At 50.9% G+C, this 18207-nt stretch overlaps 1 protein-coding gene and 1 long non-coding RNA gene across 8 annotated transcripts in view; one reads left to right on the top strand and one right to left on the bottom strand.

The window, feature by feature from the left end:
- The window catches only part of LOC147572911 (uncharacterized), a 38636-nt gene that overhangs the window by 10480 nt on the left and 9949 nt on the right, over positions 1–18207 (bottom strand). The window lies entirely within an intron of this gene.
- SMURF1 (SMAD specific E3 ubiquitin protein ligase 1) overlaps positions 1–18207 on the top strand; it is a 110833-nt gene that overhangs the window by 89103 nt on the left and 3523 nt on the right. For 5 of the 7 annotated variants that reach the window (XM_086691909.1, XM_086691910.1, XM_086691911.1 and 2 more), the window contains 8 exons: positions 264–462; positions 2212–2315; positions 10714–10828; positions 11600–11778; positions 12960–13097; positions 14127–14247; positions 15156–15357; positions 16825–16909. In XM_086691909.1, the coding sequence (XP_086548035.1) occupies positions 264–462; positions 2212–2315; positions 10714–10828; positions 11600–11778; positions 12960–13097; positions 14127–14247; positions 15156–15357; positions 16825–16909 (1143 nt within the window). The remainder of the gene's footprint in view (positions 1–263; positions 463–2211; positions 2316–10713; positions 10829–11599; positions 11779–12959; positions 13098–14126; positions 14248–15155; positions 15358–16824; positions 16910–18207) is intronic. The other 2 variants (XM_086691908.1, XM_086691913.1) reach the window with 1 other exon arrangement.

Below are 18207 nucleotides of genomic sequence, written 5' to 3'. Positions count from 1 at the left end.
GATAAGCTGTAGGGTAAGCAGTTGCTTGGAACTGGGGTATCTTCTTGATTGAAGCCATATTTGGACCCCTGTATTTAGGCCAGTGGTGGCCACTGTCAGTGTTTATGTATCTTCATACATGGTTATGTCAGCAGAGGGAACATCTCTTCTTGCAGTTCTGTGTGATGAGCTCGCTTCTCAGTCCCTCACCAGTGGGGGGCATTGCTTGTGGCTCCCTGGGCCGCTGCTTTTGGGGTGACCTTGATGTTTCTGTTCTTCTCAAGTCACCAGTGCCAACTAAAGGAGCCCAGCCAGCCGCTGCCATTGCCCAGCGAGGGCTCGGTGGAGGATGAGGAGCTTCCCGCCCAGAGATACGAGAGGGATTTAGTCCAGAAGCTGAAGGTCCTCAGACACGAGCTTTCGCTTCAGCAGCCCCAAGCTGGTCATTGCCGCATCGAAGTATCCAGAGAAGAAATATTTGAGGTATGGAATTCGGCGCGACCAGCAGGGAGGCATAGACTGTTAAACCCTGTTGACAGACAGCAGGTTCTTTCTGTTTGGTGTTTCGGGTACCGATTTTATCACTCAGCAAATTGCAGGGCTTTATCAGGACCGATGGCCATATAGAGAGACAGACTGGACTTCCTCCTGTCTGTGGTAGGAGTTTAAAAGCTAGAGAGCTTCTGAGACGAAAATACAGAGACTCACACAGAAACTAGCACTAAGTAACACCGTAAATCCTCTTCTGTGTGCCGGTTATATATTCCTGCAGCCCGCATGGTTTCTCCAGAACCAATCCCTCCTTCTGCTCTTGCCATCTCACCTAAGGGCATCGCCTCCTCAGAGAAGCTTGGGGGCCAAGTGGCCACTTTATTGTCTTTTCTGGAAATGGGAAGATCCGATGGTTCCTGGAAAGGGTTGTCTTTCATACAGCTCCCCTGTGGGATCAAGGCCACCAAACAGGCGGGACCTCCTGTAGACAGGGCCCTTTTCTCAAGGCAGGTGATTGGAAGGTAAAGTCTCGGTGATGTTTGGTCTGCGTCCTGCCTGCCTTTGTGGAATCATGGGCAGGAGTGATCAAAAGAGGCTGGGTGACACCTGAACACGGAAGGTGAGGACACAGCGGCAGGCAGCCCAGTGCCGTCCTCACTGGGCGCTGAAAGCGCCCAGGGCCATGTTCGATGCTCGGGCACAGACGACGGTTAGGCGAATGGATGGACTGGCCAGAATGGCCATTGAGCAGGGAGGGAAAAGAGCTGCATTCTTCACATTTTGCTGCTAGATCATTTCCACTCAGCATCCCCTTTCCCTCTTGGGATGGGAAGGCTTGAATTACATTAAATTGAAAGCAGGGGAAGAGTCTGAAGTGCCTTATCACTGAAAATATCTACAAGCGTTTAGCTAGTTGCACTTAAAACAAAAAAGTAGCTGAAGGTTAGGCTAGCTGCCTGTGTTCTGTGTTTTGGGTAAGCTCCCATAGGTCTTACTTTATTAAAAAAAATTTTTTTTTAAACATTTTAATTTATTTTTGAGAGAGAAAGACAGAGCGCTAGCGGGGGAGGGGCCAAGAGAGAGGGAGACACAGAATCCGAAGCAGGCTCCAGGCTCTGAGCTGTCAGCACAGAGCCGGACACGGGGCTTGAACTCACACGCCGTGAGATCATGACCTGAGCCGAAGTCTGACGCTTAACAGACTGAGCCACCCAGGCATTCCCCCATAGATCTTACTTTAAATACTTTTTTGCTTTTTTTGACTCCCTGGAAATTATGCGATTTTTCACCTCAGATACAAAAACAGGCTCTGAATTCTTTTACTATTCAGATTCTCCAGTGACATCTTCCTTTTGGTTATAATACACAAGTCATTCTTAGTATGGCCTCATTAAAATCAATTTGTGTAGAGAAAATGGACTCTGGTGAGGATGTCTGTCCCTAGGCCTTTAGCGATTGTGCTGAAAATGGGGGTGTGCGTTTCCTTTGGGTACGACGTTGCCCGGCACGAGCTCCTTGTTCCTGAGGGACACCCGGGAGATCAGGCGACAGGGGCTACCCCACATCAGACACTGGACATCAGACCAACATTCTGACTAGGAATCAGATCAAACTCAGATTTAAATGACTATTTATCCTGATTCGGGCTCCATTACCAACAACCTTGAATCTCTGTAGAACAGTAAGAATGTGACCCGTTCTTCTCTCTGACGCTGTCTTTTTTTTTTTTTTGCCGTGCAGGAGTCTTATCGCCAGATCATGAAGATGCGGCCAAAGGATCTGAAGAAGCGACTGATGGTCAAGTTCCGGGGAGAAGAAGGTTTGGATTATGGCGGAGTGGCCAGGTGAGGCTCTCGGTCAGCCCTGCTTCATGCTGGGCGTGTCTCCGCATGGCATTCGGTGCTTCTGGGAGTAAGGGTTTGTCGGGGCTCTGTGAGCATGTCCCGAGAACCACGGGAGGACACATCTCCTTCTCCGTTATTTTGTGGAAAGATTGGTTTAAACTTTTCAACAACACTCCCCCCCACCCACCCTCCCCACTGCTTCATCTGGCAGCTCTAACCTGAGACGTGAGAGGCCTGCTCCTGAAATTAGTCTGGGAGGGAGGCAGCCTTACTTTTCTCAGTAGAGGACTTTCAGGGTGGGAGAAAGGCATGTAAATTGCATTTGTGTCAAAGGAATTTTGTCAAGTGAAATGCTGGTCAAGATCATTCATGCCAATGACCTTAAAAGTAGAAGAATTAAAAGCTGCTGTTTCCCATCCTGCCTCTTTTCACCTTTGAGACCATTGCCTTTTAACAGTTTCTTCCGATGGATGACTTTATGTCACTAAACTGATCAAGTTCAGGCATAATCCGTTGACTTCAGGATTTATGGTCACAGACACAGATAGACTGCATCTAATGTAATACTGTCACTTCCTAGTCTGGCGCCGTCACAATTTTTAGATCTTCCATCATTGCCCTGGTAACTTGACATGATGTGTTTTCACCATTATTTGTTGGTTTGTCAACTGGACACATTGTCTCTTGACCTCTTTCTTCATAAGCGAGAAGGATATAAATACTTTTGACTTCCCCTCCAGGAGTCCTTCTGCCCTCCCCTCCTATGTTCTGTCATCCAGGGTTGGAGATTTATAGTCTGTTCTGTAGCCAAAATTAAGTAGCTCCCCGTGCTTATCTACCTAGTATTTTTGTGTTGAAAATCAGTACATTATTGGGGCACCTGGGTGGCTCAGTCAGTTAAGTGTCCGACTTCAGCTCAGGTCATGATCTCATGGGTTCGAGCCCCACGTCGGGCTCTATGCTGACAGCTCAACCTGGAGACTGCTTCAGATTCTGTGTCTTCTTCTCTCTCTGACTCTCCCCTGCTTGCATTCTGTCAAAAAAAGAAACATTACAAAAAAAATTTGTGTTTAATTTGAAAATCAGTACATTGTTTATGTTATTAGGACCGTGTAAATACTGTTCACCGAGGGGGTTGAGTGGTTTCTAGGATTTTTGCCTTTAGAACAAATTTTAATATTCCAAGAATTTCTTCATCTTTGTCTTTTTTTTTTTTTTTTTTTTCAAAACCAGGCTATGTCTTTACTTTGTCCGATTAAGCTTGATCTTTTGCCCCCCTCCACCCCCCGCCCCCGCTTCCCCCGCGTGTCTCCCTCGTGGACACTGCCCAGTCTGACTGGTGGTTCCTTAGGTCTTCTGCACAGTCGTGGTCATGGGCATCACTGCTTTCCCGGGTTAGAGCATGGTTTTGTGGATCCTGTAGTTCCCTCTTCCTTGGTTTACTCCCTTGTGTTACTGGACTGTACCCTCAAGCAGCTTTCTTAGAAAGGACGTGTGGGAGGTGAATTTTCCAAGGTCTTACGGAAAACGTTCATTTGCAGTTTGCCCTTTTTATAGATTTCTAGGAAGAAAGTAATTTTCATTCGGCACTTTGAAGGCATCGCTGTCCTATCTTCGGGCACCCAGCGTCACCGAGCAGTGGTCTGGAGCCAATCTGATTTTAGTCCTAACTTCACCCGAAGTGGTTTGGCCTCATCCAGGACCACCCGTCACCCTCGGAGTCTGCTACCTTGTTTCTGTTCTTTGCCCCCCCTTCCCATCCCTGCTCCCTGCTTCCGCGTCGTCCGCCGTCACGATTACCCCCTCGCCGCCCTTTCGGCCTGCTGCCCCTGCCTGGCAAAACCCCGCCTCTGAACAGTCCCGTCCTCGGCCCGGAGGGTGGCCGGGGGGCGGTGCGCTCCGCGCTGTGGCCTCTCCCACGCTGGCGCCCACGAGCCCCGGGAGGTCCCAGCGGCCGGCGCAGCCATGCTGTGCCCCTTGCGTCCCCACCTGTGCGCCCCCTGGGCCTCTGCCTCGGCCCCGACACCTTCACCCTCGGCTGCCGACTGCGCCTCCTCTGCCGCTGACGACCCACGGCCCCAGTGGAGTCTCTCTACCGCCACCGAGTATCCGTCTGCCGGCACCTCTACCCACGTGGCCCCGTGTTCCCTGCACGGCCCCCTGTAGGAGAGCCACCCTGCCCCCCGCACAGTGCGTGTCCTACTCTTATTTCGCATCCGCCTCGCTTCCTCACCGTGTTCCTTTCTGTGGGGTCAGTCTCCGCGTGTGTGCGCTAGGACGGCACCCTTCTTGAACCTTCCCCGGACGCGATCCCCTTCCTGTCTACATGTTAAGGAGGCACTCGAGGCAGATAAAGCAAAGAAAAGAGAAATTCCAGGAAAAACACCAATTTGTTCGAAGGGGCTTCTGCCTCAGTCATTGACCTGTCTGTTCTCGAGCAGGAGCCCTCGGGGGACTTGTGAGCATCCCTCGTCCTGCTCCCATGTCTCTTGCTTCCTCTCGACACCGCCCCTGCCCCGCTTCCTCGGATGCCCTCCTCGGCTTCCATCTCCCCCAGACCCTGTGATGACTCCTGGGCCTCTACGTCCCCTGGCCTGTCAGCGAAACCTGACGCCTCTGGTCGCTCCCTATTCTCGAAGCACTTTTTCCACTTGGTTTCCGGACGCCCCCCTCTCCTGGTTTGCCCCCTGGCTCCCTGCCAGTCCTCGTGCGGGTCCTCCTCACCCGGAGCACTGGCGGCCCCCGGCTCAGTCCCGGGGTCGCCGAGGGCACCCTGGGTTCCGTCTGTGTGCTGTTCCCGTCAACGCCACACTTGCTTGCCCTGGGCTCTCCGTGGAGGTTTCTGAACCCTTCTAAGCCTGATGGTCCCGAATCTGAGGGCCCCTCATCAGCTTCTCGTTTGTCCTACCTCAGTGCCCGCCCTCACCCCCTCCCCTGTCGTCTCCCAGGGCCCGTGTCCGTGGTCCTCAGCAGACAGCGCTGCCCCGACCGCATGTTGCCCTCCAGCTCCCTGGCCCCCCGCTCGGGGCCTATCCGTCCTATCTGTCGTTGTTCCTCCGAACGTGCCCCCTGCTTCTCACTGTCCTGTACAGGCTGCTGCTCGGCAGCAGCCGGCGTGAGCTTTTTGGAGACTCGGCCATCGTCCCCTGTCCCCGAGCCCCCAGCTGAACCCCCGCAGGTGCTCCAGGCTCGGCCCTGGCTGCTCCCCCTCGGCTGCTGCACTCTCGCCGTGGCTGCCTCGGGCCTTGGCCTTCACCTCCCCTCTGCCTAGAGTGTCTCCGAGACCCTCATGTAGCCCATTCCCTCTGTTCCCTTGGGTCTGCTCGCACGCCCCCCGAAAGGGCCTTCTCTGACTCCGAGATCCCGAGATCCCTGGCCCCGGTCTGCTGCATGGCCCACAGTCACAGAGCGTGCACTCGGAGCCTTCCCGTCCTCGCTGAAACCCCAGTTCCCATCCCCTCCTCGCGGAACCCCCAGCTCCTAGGAGCACCTGCCACGCCAGCGTACCTCCCTCCTGGATCAGCCGAACCAGCAGCGGCTTCTTGCTCAGTTTCCCCTCTTCTGTTTCCCTGCTTTGCTCTTCTGAAATGCCAGTTACGCAGATGCTGGACTCCCTGGATGGACCCTCCAGGTCTCTCTTTTTATTTCCCATCTTTGCTTGTTTTCCCCCACTTTCTAGGAGCGTTCAGCTTCCGGTGCCTCAGGAGTTTTTCTTTACGTGAACAAAAGTGGTGATTCTAGACAGTCTATTTGATTTTACTCGCTCATCTCCGAGTTCCTACTTCTCAGGAGGCACAGTTGACACACGATGTTACATTAGTTTCAGGTGTGCAACGTAGCGTTTTGAAAAGTCAAACACTCTGCTCGCTACAAGCGTAGCCGTCATCTGTCACCAACAGGGAGCGCTCTCTGACCTCCCTCTTCCCTTCACGCATTTTGCCCGGCCCCGCAGCACCCTCCCCTCTGGCAGCCATCAGTCCTCCGTATTTATGGGTCTGTTTCTGCTTTGTTTTGTTGTGTTTTTAGATTCCCCATAAAAGCGACATCATGTGGTGTTTGTCTTTCTCTGACTCATTTCACTTAGCATCATACCTTCTAGGTCTATTCGCGTTGCCACACCCGGCAAGATCTCCTTTCTTTGGTGATTAACATTCCATCATGCGTATATACCGCATCTCTTTATCCGTTCATCTGTCCACGGACACTTGGGCTGCTCCGTAGCGTGGCTCTTACAAATAATGCTGCAGTAAGCATAGAGGTGCATATATCTTTTTGAATCAGTGGTTTCATTTCTTTGGGTAAATACCTAGTAGTGGAGTTACTGGATTGCCTGGTATTTCTAGTCTTAATTTTTTGAGGAAGCTCCACACTGTTTCCCACAGTGGCTGTACCGCTCCAACATTGTTTTCACTTTTTATGTGATCGTAACATACTAATTTATTGATTCCATTGCAACAAAATACTTTAAAAATTAAAAATTTCTTATCTATGATTGAATCTTCACTTGATTGAATCTTTAAAAAAAATGTTTTTTTAATGTGTATTTTTGAGAGAGAGACAGAGCGTGAGCAGGGGAGGGGCAGAGAGAGAGGGAGACACAGCATCAGAAGCAGGTGCCAGGCTCTGAGCTGTCAGCATAGAGCCTGATGCGGGGCCTGAACCCACACACCGTGAGATCGTGACCTGAGCCAAAGTCGGACGCTCAACCAACCAACCAACGCCACCCAGGTGTCCTACAGGATTGAATCTTCTTAAAGGAGAACACCCCTAAAATTTGTATGCTCTTGTAAGAATTGTGTTTATTTATTAACCATTAAATATGGAGACTCTACCATGTACTAGGTACTAGAGATACAGTAGTGAGCAAAGTAACATGTTCTCTGCCCCCTTCACCCCTCCAAAGTCCCCATCCAAAGGCGTTCTCAATCTGACGAGGTACAGGCGTTAGAGAATTACACAAATACATGTAAAACACCAACTCTGGTTAGTGTTAGCTAGAAGTCACGATCTGCCCTTTGGCCCTGGAGAAAATCATTCCTCCACCTTCCTTCCACTCCTGTCTTTGCCCTTCATCCTCCTGCCCTCGGCTGCTCCTGAGTCCACCTGGGATGAAGGGCACAGAAAGGCACGCATCTCCCCAGTAGTGAGCTCACAGCGGGCACTGGCTCTCCATGGGAAATGCTTTCCCTTTCAAGACTGTCCCAGGGACGCCTGGGCGGCTCAGTTGGTTAAGCATCGGGCTCTGGCTCAGGTCACGATCTTGTGGTTCATGAGTGCAAGCCCCGTGTCGGGCTCTGTGCTGGCAGCTTGGAGCCTGGAGCCTGCTTCGGATCCTGTGTCTCCCTCTCTGCCCCTCCCCTGCTCACACTCTGTCTTGCTCGCTCTCATAAATAAAAACATTAACACAAACAAAAAAGACTGTCCCAGAGTTCTTCCTTAATCATCTCCATCTTGATTCTAGAAACCATCTTTCTTTTGGCAAACATAACTTCTGTTTGCCCGTGATAAAGCGAGTTCTGTTTCCTGCCAAGTGGATCAGGCTTTCTGCCCCCTTTTTAGGTGAGAAGCTTCCTAGTTAGATGTTCATGTTTGCCCCAACAGTTCAAATCAGACTACTTGCATTTTCTCTTCTCTGCTATTTCCTTTACAGTCTCAGGAATTCAGGACCCTAAACTGTTCCAACCTATCATCCGTCTTAGCGTGGCTGTATTATGTATCCCCAGGCACGCATGTGAATAGCTTGGTTTGATCTGATAGGAGTTCTGTTCCTTCTGCATGTCCCAGTTTTTATCCAGTCTTCCACACAGAGAGGCCTTTTTGGAGGTCCCTTGGTTGACACGGTGGTCTAGCGGAAAGAGCTGTGAGTCCTGGGTTTCCTACTCCAGTGTGATCTTGCATTGTTTCACCCCTCAGATCCTTCCTCACATCTACAGGGGATCAGACCTGTCTCAGAGAGCTGCAGAGAGATTTAAATCGTGTGTGTGTGTGTGTGTGTGTGTGTTCATCATCTGGCTGATGAGAATCAGTCTACACTCACTTCCCCGGTGTTTGGTTCTCAACCATTTCCTGTATCGTTAAAAATCCCTTTTGCCTGCATAGTTAGCTCTCCCCTCACCACTTCCTTAACATCCCTAATACGCCTCCCTCCCTTGTGCGTGACTCGGTCAGAATATCTGCTTGTGTTTTGATCACTTCCTGTCTAGACAGTTGCAGGTCCTCAGCTTTTGAAAAGGATTCCTCTCAAACCCAAACTCTCAACCTTGGTCTTATAGCCGGGAAATTCTGCCTTTCTAGTAAAGAATTGTGTGACATCTGGAGTCTCCTGGTTTCTGCCAGTTCCTTTCTGTTCTCTTGAGTTCGATACGTAATCTTTTGCAGTCTGATCCTTTCTGTGTATTGTCACCGTTGCCTTGGATCGTTTGCACGTGTGGTCATCCTTTTCCTGGTTGATCTCAATTCCATGCCTTTTGTGTTTGACAGAGTAAGAAATTCCAGAATAAAATCTGGGGCTGCTGTCTTAACGAAATGTATCCATTAGAAAGGAGATTTGAGTAGAAAGAATAAAAGGCTCACTGTAGAAGTGACACAGGTGTTTGCATAAGCTTTTTCCCCGGTCCTGGGCTCCTCGCCCCTGACCCTGGAGCCAAATCACACAGATGCTGTTGAGAGTGCTTGTTTTGCCGGATTGTTTCTTTTTTAATTTTATTTATGTATTTTTTTTATTTTTTCAAAAAAAATTAAATATAATTGTCAAATTGGCTCCCATATGATTGTTTCTTAAAAAAATTTTTTTAATGTTTATTTATTTTTGAGAGAAAGAGAGTGTGCACGTGAGCGGGACAGGGGCAGAGAGAGGGGGACAGAGGATCTTTAGTGGGCTCCATGTTGACATCAGAGAGCCCAGTGTGGGGCTCGAACTCACAGAACTGCGAGATCATGACCTGAATTGAAGCTGAAGTCAGACGCTGAACCAACTGAACCACCCAGGCGCCCCTGTTGGATGTTTCTGATTTGGCGCTTTTTGTTTTGTTTTGTTTTTTTTAAATTTTTTTTTTTCAATGTTTGTTTATTTTTGGGACAGAGAGAGACAGAGCATGAACGGGGGAGGGGCAGAGAGAGAGGGAGACACAGAATCGGAAACAGGCTCCAGGCTCTGAGCCATCAGCCCAGAGCCCGATGCGGGGCTCGAACTCACAGACCGCGAGATCGTGACCTGGCTGAAGTCGGACGCTTAACCGACTGCGCCACCCAGGCGCCCCTGTTTTGTTTTTTAATACATAATGAAATGATTGGAATATAAAGGAATTCCAAAAATAATTTATTCTTATGTATCTCGTCCAGATTTCAGAACTCATGAAATTATATCTTGTTATGGATTCAGCTTGTTTTTTAAAATTATAAAAATGATAAATGTTTATGACAAAAGGTAGAATCGACAAGATAGAAAGTCATAAAGGGTAAGGGCGCCGGGGTGGCTCAGTCGGTTAAGCGTCTGACTTCGGCTCAGGTCGTGATCTCGCAGTTTGTGAGTTTGAGCCCCGCATCAGGCTCTGTGCTGATAGCTCAGAGCCTGGAGCCTGTTTCGGATTCTGTGTCTCCTCCTCTCTCTGCCCCCCCCCCCCCCCCCATGCTCATGCTCTGTCTCTCTCTGTCCCTCGATAATAAATAAATGTTAAAAAAACCTTTTTTTTTTAAAGAAAGTCATAAAGGGTGAAAGTCGTTCTCAATCCCTGTCTGCCTGGACTGCAAACTGTTTTCTCCTCACTTAAATGTGAATAACATGTTCCTGTCGGAAATGTAAAAACTCCCTAGCAAGAGGCAAAAGAAAACTGAAGATCCCCCAGAATGCTGATTCTAAAGTTAACTACTGTCCAAGTGTCTGTGTAAATCCTCTTCCTCCTCCTCTTCCTCTCTGCTCTGCATATAGATCTTTCCTATTTTGTGTACATACGTGCGTGCACGCACACCCTTTATAAGTAGAAGGATATGACTGCTCTTTATTAATTGCTCTTTTGTCCATTGGAACCACACGATTGACATCATCACCTGAGATCTGGTCTTTGCAGAGTCCCAGAGAACACCTTAGCTGAGGTTCTGGCAGGCTGATGAGTCCCCCTGCCGAGAGCACTGCCCGTAGCAGGTGGTGCTGGGTGAAGCCCACCGCCGTTCTTCCTCGGCTTCGGAGCCACCGTTGGAGTTTGGGCCAGAAAAGCCATTTCTCAGACGACCGGACGCAAGTTGTTACTTCCTCAGACTAATCTGCCCAATCTACACCTTCTCTCAGGGCCTGGTTATCCCGCAGCGTGGCCTTCTAGGACCCAGGGAGTCAGTCCTTTTGGTAAGACCTAAACTGGACATTTTCACACATATAAAATGGTTGTCATTTTGTTGTTCCTAGGGAGTGGCTCTATTTATTGTGCCATGAAATGTTGAATCCGTATTATGGACTCTTCCAGTATTCTACGGACAACATTTACATGTTGCAAATCAACCCGGATTCTTCGATCAACCCCGTAAGTACCCATGAATAAAGAGAGGGCGAATTGGAAAGTTCTTTAACTAGATTTCCAGGTCCAGTGTCAGTCCTTGGTTTATCCATTGTGGACTCACTCAGTCTCTGGCAAATAGACACTGAAAGGTAGAGCAGGAAATGGAAATGGGGTTTTCATTAATTCTGCTTATAATTCCACCTGGAAAGCAGAGATGTGAGGTTCCCCAGTTAAAAACCAGAACAGCTCTGGTTTTAGAATGATTCTGTTACTTGGGTTGTCCATTATTTTCCTCTATGTTCCTCTTTGGTTTTTTATTTCCTTTGGATTTTCTTCTCTTCTGCTTTCTCCTGGGACTCAGGGAGAATTGCCCCCTGCTCTGTTTGTAGTGCAGTGGGGAAAACGGGGGGCCGGCTACCTGGGCGCCTGGCACTTAGAAGCGCCTGTGTTGGTTTGATTCTCCGTGGCTGCCATGTTGAAATTCTTAATAATTTTTGAGCAAAGAGTTCTGCATTTTCCTTTTAGGCTGAGTACCACAGATGATGTAGCAGTTCTGAGGACATGTTTGAACGAAGGGCATGTAAAATGTTCAGATGATCTATACAAAATGCATGCTCTGAATTTTGACTACCTAACTAGCCTTCTTTCCTTTGATCGTGAGCACAACCTGTGAGCAACTGAGTCAGTGTTGGGTTGCCCATGGGACAGGTCTCCCAAGAAGCTTGGAGAAAGGACAAGGTATCCACCCTGGCTGGTCATTTTCCTAATAAATGTGTTCTCTGGTGCCCCCTACAGGACCATCTGTCTTATTTCCATTTTGTGGGTCGGATCATGGGTCTCGCCGTATTCCACGGACACTACATAAACGGGGGCTTCACGGTTCCCTTCTATAAGCAGCTACTGGGGAAACCCATCCAGCTCTCTGATTTGGAGTCGGTGGACCCAGAACTCCATAAGAGCTTAGTGTGGATTCTGTAAGTACCGACTCACTGTTCAGTTAATGGAAAATGCCTCACCCATCTTACTGTCCACCAAATACAATTGTTTTGTGTGCATGTGTGCGTGCATGTGAATGTTTTCGAGGGGTGGGTGTGAAGTCAGGGAAGAGAAGTAAAGAAAATGCTGTTTTTACAGCCAAAAACATAAAAGTGGATTTAACAAGAAACACTCAGTTGACTTTCTTCCTTCATGACGTTTGGCCAGTTGCACTTTCATAGACTAATTTCTTCCTCAAATTATTAAGGTCTGGCCACAAAATTAATCCCCAGGCCTGATAGGTGGGTGGCGGGTTTTGTTTTGGACTCTCCAGTGAATCTTGAGAGGGAAAGCACCCAACACAAAATTAGTGGCAGAGTATTTGATAGTAAGAGAAAGTATCAGGAAAAACTATATTTAGTCGACTTTGTTTTAGAATTATCCTAGAACTCTCTTGGAAGCTGTCGGCACAGTCATGTGGTAACCGCGGGGGTTGCGGGTCCTTGTGAATGAGCCGATTTCACAGGAGGGAGAGATCCAGGCTCTGCAGGGGGAGAGCGAGAGGGGGAGCTGGAGCCAGCTGCACCCCAAGCGCCGGTCGGCCTCACTTCACGTGCCCCGGCTGGAAATGGGTAGTCTGGGGGGGGTTAGGGCCTCCATCCTGTACAAAATCGTTTACTCTGCTTGCCTCTCAGCAAATGCGGGGGGCAGAGGAATCCACTTGAACTTCCAAGTGCTACTTTGTTTGAATGGATGCATTTGGAATGGCTGCCTTAAAGGAGGGGTTGCGAGTGTTTTCTAGGTGTGTCTTCTGCAGGTTGCTTTTCCTTTGACCCCGTTTCCTTTTCGTGAATCCTTCTGTTCGGAGACTCAGTTTACAAGGCAGTCAGGCCACCGTGTCTCATAAAATCTCAGAACGAGAGAGCTACCATCACCTCCCTGTGAATGAGGGAGCCCGGAGTCTGGACACATGCAGAGTGGAGCTGTGGTACCCCTTCAGTACCCGCACCCCTGCCCTCACACGTGCTCTGGGCCCTAGGTTTTCCTCTTCCCCCTCCTGCACCTCTGGGGTGACGGACAGGAAGTGCCGTCTTTCTCCCGGAACGTTCCGTCTAAGGTTCTGTTCGCTGCTGCATGCTGGCAGAGGTCTGACATCCATCTCGTGTCTTAACTTCAACAGAGAGAACGATATCACCCCTGTGCTAGACCACACTTTCTGTGTGGAACACAATGCTTTCGGGAGGATTCTTCAGCATGAACTGAAACCCAATGGCCGCAACGTTCCCGTCACAGAGGACAACAAGAAAGAATATGTCCGGTAATGTTCTGGGGAACCTTGGAGGTTGCCAGCGGGGACATCCAGGTGCCTAGGACCATCTGGGCAAGGCTGGGTTCACATTTAGGTTGTCGAGGCTCCTTGGCTGTTTGAGGCTTCCCTTCCCTGCCGGCACCTGTGACCAGAATCCCAGGAACAGAACAGACTTTCAGCCACGGTCGGGTTCAGTGGTGGGGGCTGTGCACAGAGGTGCCCCTAGTGCCACCAGAGCCGGCCCGTTGAAGGGAGGATAATGACTCCAGAGCCCAAGCTGGGGAAGGGATTGCAGGTGACCTCCCAATTCTGGGTGTGAAGGTGGTGAACGCAGAAGAGAATAGAAGCCTAGAAGTTTCCTTGAGATCAGTCTCGCGGAAGTCTACTCCATAGTAGTTTGTTTTCTCTTCTTTTTTTCTTTAATGTTTATTTTGAGATAGACAGCAGACAGGGGTCGGGCAGAGCGAGAAGAGACAGAATCCCAAGCAGGCTCCGTGCTGTCAGTGCAGAGTCTGACGTGGGGCTCGATCCCACAAACCATAAGATCGTGTCCTGAGCTGAGATCAAGAGTCGGACCCTTAACCAGCTGAGCCGCCCAGGCGCCTACCTCTTCAGGCAAATAAACGGCCAGTCGCTCGCACTGGGGAATTGGAAGCATGCGGGCGTGTCCGCGTGTGGAGGCTGCCAGACTGGCGCGTGTTCTCACGGTATCCTGTGTGTCATTTTCAGGTCTACTTTTCAGTTATGGCACTTGCTCTAACAGGTCAGGTTAATTCCTACAGCTATTTTTAGCGAAGCATCAGCATGTGTAAGGGCCTGTGCTGACTTATTTTTAACCTGATCCTGAGGCTAGGCAACGTCAGCCGGTGGGGGTTTCGTCCCATCTGGCCCCACCTCCGCCCCCTCCTCCCGCCCCAAGGGGAGGCCCGGCAGGCAGGGTGCCAGGTTCAGATGTCAGAACCTTCTGTGGAGAGAACTTTTTTTTTTTTTTCCATGAACCACTTGATGCTGCCTCCAACTTGTGAATTTGTTTCTCAGGTTGTATGTAAATTGGAGGTTCATGCGGGGGATTGAAGCCCAGTTCTTGGCTCTTCAGAAGGGGTTTAATGAACTCATTCCTCAACACTTACTGAAGCCGTTTGACCAGAAGGAACTGGAGGTACGTGCTCACCGGGCCGAGCCAAGGAGGCATTAAAGGGCGCAAATGAGATCGGTGTTTTCTTGTTTTACAACCTGCCTGCAGAATGAGGCTTGTCTGTCCCCGCGGCAAGGCCGGGGGTTTGTCGGGGCTCCCGACTAACAGGCCTAGAGCGAGCGGGGTGTCGAGGGCGTCTGAGCCTGTTTGTGACAAGGACAGGTGTCTGCTTGGCGGCAACGAGTCCAGATCATTCTCCGGACATTGTTCGGGGTGTCCTGTGGCTTATCCTCATGTTCAAGATCTCCAGCCGTGGCGGTTTCCAAACCCCTCCCACGTATTTACCTCGGATCGAGGAAATTCTCTCGCGTATAACCAGACTGTCCCACCACGTCAACTTTGTGTTTCTGTTCTAGCTATTCTTAGACTCCGCACAAAGTGTCATTGTCTTCTCGTGTCCCACTTCGCGTGTGTGAACACAGAGACTCATTCATCCCTTACCCACGTCCGTGCCAAGTGGCTCACGGCTTTGAAATCCTTGTCTTTCTGCCGCGGCGAGGCGCCTCCGTGGGCGGGCAGCAGCTCCGGGTGGGCCTCCCACCCGGTGCAGAAACTCGCACACCACTCCCCTCCCAGCCCTGCTGTGACGGCCCCTGGGGTCCCGGGGAGGTGGCCCCGTTTTACAGTCAGCCCCTTCAGTCTCGCCGGTCGGCCCTTTGGTACTGACTGCTCGCGGATGAGGAGAGCAGACCTGGTTGTAAGAAAAGGCGCTGTTGGGAGCGTGGGCCCGTCTCCCTCTCCGCTTGTCTGAGTCTCTGGCTAGTTTATTCGGACGCCACGAATTCCCTCCTTTCAGACGCTGGGAACCTGGGAGGCTGCCATGACCCGCTCTGTACGTCTGAGAAATAACTTGCCTCTAAACGCCTTCGCAGCTGATCATAGGCGGCCTGGATAAGATCGACGTGAGCGACTGGAAGTCCAACACTCGGCTGAAGCACTGTGTGGCCGACAGCAACATCGTCCGCTGGTTCTGGCAGGCCGTGGAGACCTTCGACGAGGAGAGGAGGGCCAGGCTGCTGCAGTTTGTGACCGGGTCCACGCGGGTCCCTCTCCAAGGCTTCAAGGCTTTGCAAGGTGACTGATGTGGAGGCGGGGCTCCTGGCCCCACGCGTCTCCGCCGGGCATGTCCCCTGCCCGGCCACGGCAGGAAGAGCTGGACCACCGTGGTGGTGTTCTCCCGAAATGTCTCCTAGGAAGTGGCGCGGCCTGTGTTTTCTCGTAGCGAACGCTGGGGGCGTGGAGGTGCTCGCGTGGCGGCCGCGGCCGCCCCCACCCGCGGGGGCCCTCTTGTTGCCATTCTCTCTGCCGGCCCCCCAGTGCTCCGGGGGTGCTAGCCTCTCTCTGCCCAAGCTGAGAGGAGATACCTATAGACGCAAAGGGGGTGAGAATCTCAGCAAAACAAAGCCAAGCTTCCTGCCAAACCCACCTTTCTCGGTGTCCCTGCAGGCCACGTGCCCAGCAGGCGGGGTGTCATCTGGGGCGCGCAGCTGTGGCGGGTGCTGGCCAGCCTGGTGCCCGCCCAGGGCCGAGTTGGGCGAGACCTGAGCGAAGAAGGACCCCATGGAGCCGGTCCCTCCCCCACCCCTACAGAACTGGGGGACAGAGGGAGGGTACAAATAGCAGCAAGTCTTTGGGGAAAGAAATCAGAGGTTCTAAAGTGCACCATGGATTCGTTCCTGAGTCTTCTGGTAGCAGCCGTCTCACTGCAGCCCTGAGGTGAGAGCGGCCCGGCCTGAGCGCCAGGAGATGGAGTCTCCTGCTGCCGTGTTGGTCATGAGCTCCAGGGGTCCTTCCTGAGCCTCGGTTTCCTCCTCTATGCAGAGGCACTGCCTGAGAGGCTCCGCTGTCTGGTGTAGGTACCCATCCCCTCTCTGGTCCCTTCCGATGCTGATAAAAAACCTGATATCCAGATTTTTGATAACCCTGAGAGCCAGAAGGAAAAAGGTGAAGAATGTTAGTATGTTAAAATGTAGCAGATGGACCTTTGCATGTTCCTAGAGATAGCAGGTGTATTTCATGTAGAGAACATTCCCTGTAGACTTTTCCAGATTTGAAGGACTTCTTTGAGTGACAGAAGCTACTTCCATCCCCCTGGGCTGTCGTCCTAGGTGTTTGTGTCTTTTTCTTTTCCCACCGTCCCTCCGCCTGGGGGATTCATGACTGTGTATCGTGCTTTTGTCATAACCCTGCTGTCCTCTGCCAGGGGCGGGCCCACTTGCTAAACATCTTGTTTAAAAAAAAGAAAAACCGTCACTGGTGATTTAAGGATTTTGTCCTTCAAATATCCCCACTTGAGTGGGCCCACGGCCAGGGTCCAGGAGGAGGGCTCTCACGCGTCTCTGCCCCTGCGATTTTCTAGAATGGCTGGGATAGGTCGCTGGACGGTCAGCGTGTCCTAACCCAGGTGCAGGCTATGCCGCCGCGTGAAGCCCACGACCGTCCGGCAGGACGACCTGCCCGGGCATCGGGCCGAGGGTGTGGTTGGCAGCGGGGCCCGGGGCCCGCCTCTGAAGTGCATTAACTAGAATGTTGTCTCGTAAGGTTCTACAGGCGCGGCAGGGCCCCGGCTCTTCACCATCCACCTGATCGACGCCAATACAGACAACCTTCCGAAGGCCCACACCTGGTAAGGACCTCGCTGTGGCATCGCGGGGAGCCTGTCCCTGTGCCTGCCACCCCGCGCGCGACTCCCCGTGCTTCCTTTACCTGCGCCCCAGGACAACTGGCCGTGGAACCAGTGTCAGGTGGGATGAGCGCTTGGCCGTGTGTCACATGAGGGTTATCAGAAGTCTCTTTCGTGAAACCAGTTTTGCCGTGAGATGTGATTAACGGCGGCTGGCACTCGGCAGCTCCGGCCTTGCCTTTGCTGGGCCGCGCGTGTGCACACACGTACCTCCCTGCGGGGGAGTTGTCATTTTCAATCCGGAGTTCCCAGTCTTTGCTTCCTGTGTTTTCCTTCTTGGAACTTGGTGATGGATGCATCTTGCACATTGAAAACTTCTTAACTTTCCTAAATTTAACATCACTCATACCCGTAGCAGATGATTTTCCCTTGCGGTTTAAAAATCAAGTCACTTACGTACGCTTTGTCTCAGAAACCACGTCTCAAAAAGACCAGCGTGTCCAGTTCGGAGAGCCAGTTCTTTGCCATCGAGATGTGTAACACTGCAACAGAAGCTTCCTGATTGGGAACCCAGGGGTGTGGGTTCAAGTGCTTACGTGGCCAAGGCCCTACCGAGGCTGTGGCGTCCAGCCCCGCGTGGCCGTTACAGACACAGCATAGTTTGACCCACGGCAGCTGCTTTCTTCCCTAGGACTCTGCCCTTTCATAGTTGAAAGTTTAGAATAAAACGGATGTGAGAACTGTCCTCAGATGCTGAAGTCCCAACTTTAAGAAAAAAACTATCACACGGTTTAGCCCAGTTCTTTCTTGACAAAAACCATCCTTAACTGCTTGACCGCTAGTAATTCAGTAGGTCACTATCTCGGTCAGAATTTTGTATGTTTTGACTTATTAGGAGAGAATATCCTTCTTAAAGGATGCCTTTTCTTTCTTTGTTTTTTTTTTTTTAATACAACACTAGAATTTCTCCAGGGAAATGTTGATTTATCTCCTCCTATCAGAGATTTGACGTTTTACTAGTTTTGCGATAATAGTTTGTTTCTGCAGGAAACATCCCAGACTGCCCCATTTGGTCTCAGGTCAAGTCACGGAGGATTAGACAGACAGGCAGTGGATTGTCAGTGGTGATCTGACAGTCAGCCAGTCTGGATTACGGGGGTCCACATGCGAAGAAGACAACCACCACTGCATCAGGAAGGATCTTTGTCCTGATATAACCAGGACATAGTAATCGGTTTAATTTTGGCTTTCAAGATCTTAGAACTTATTTTGTTCTGTGTTCCATGAAAAATCTTTGCTTT

The sequence above is a fragment of the Puma concolor genome, chromosome E3 (assembly GCF_028749965.1).
Source record: "Puma concolor isolate L17-30 chromosome E3, mPumCon1.1.hap2, whole genome shotgun sequence".
Taxonomy (NCBI): domain Eukaryota; kingdom Metazoa; phylum Chordata; class Mammalia; order Carnivora; family Felidae; genus Puma; species Puma concolor.
This window is presented reverse-complemented; position numbering and strand designations above follow the sequence as displayed.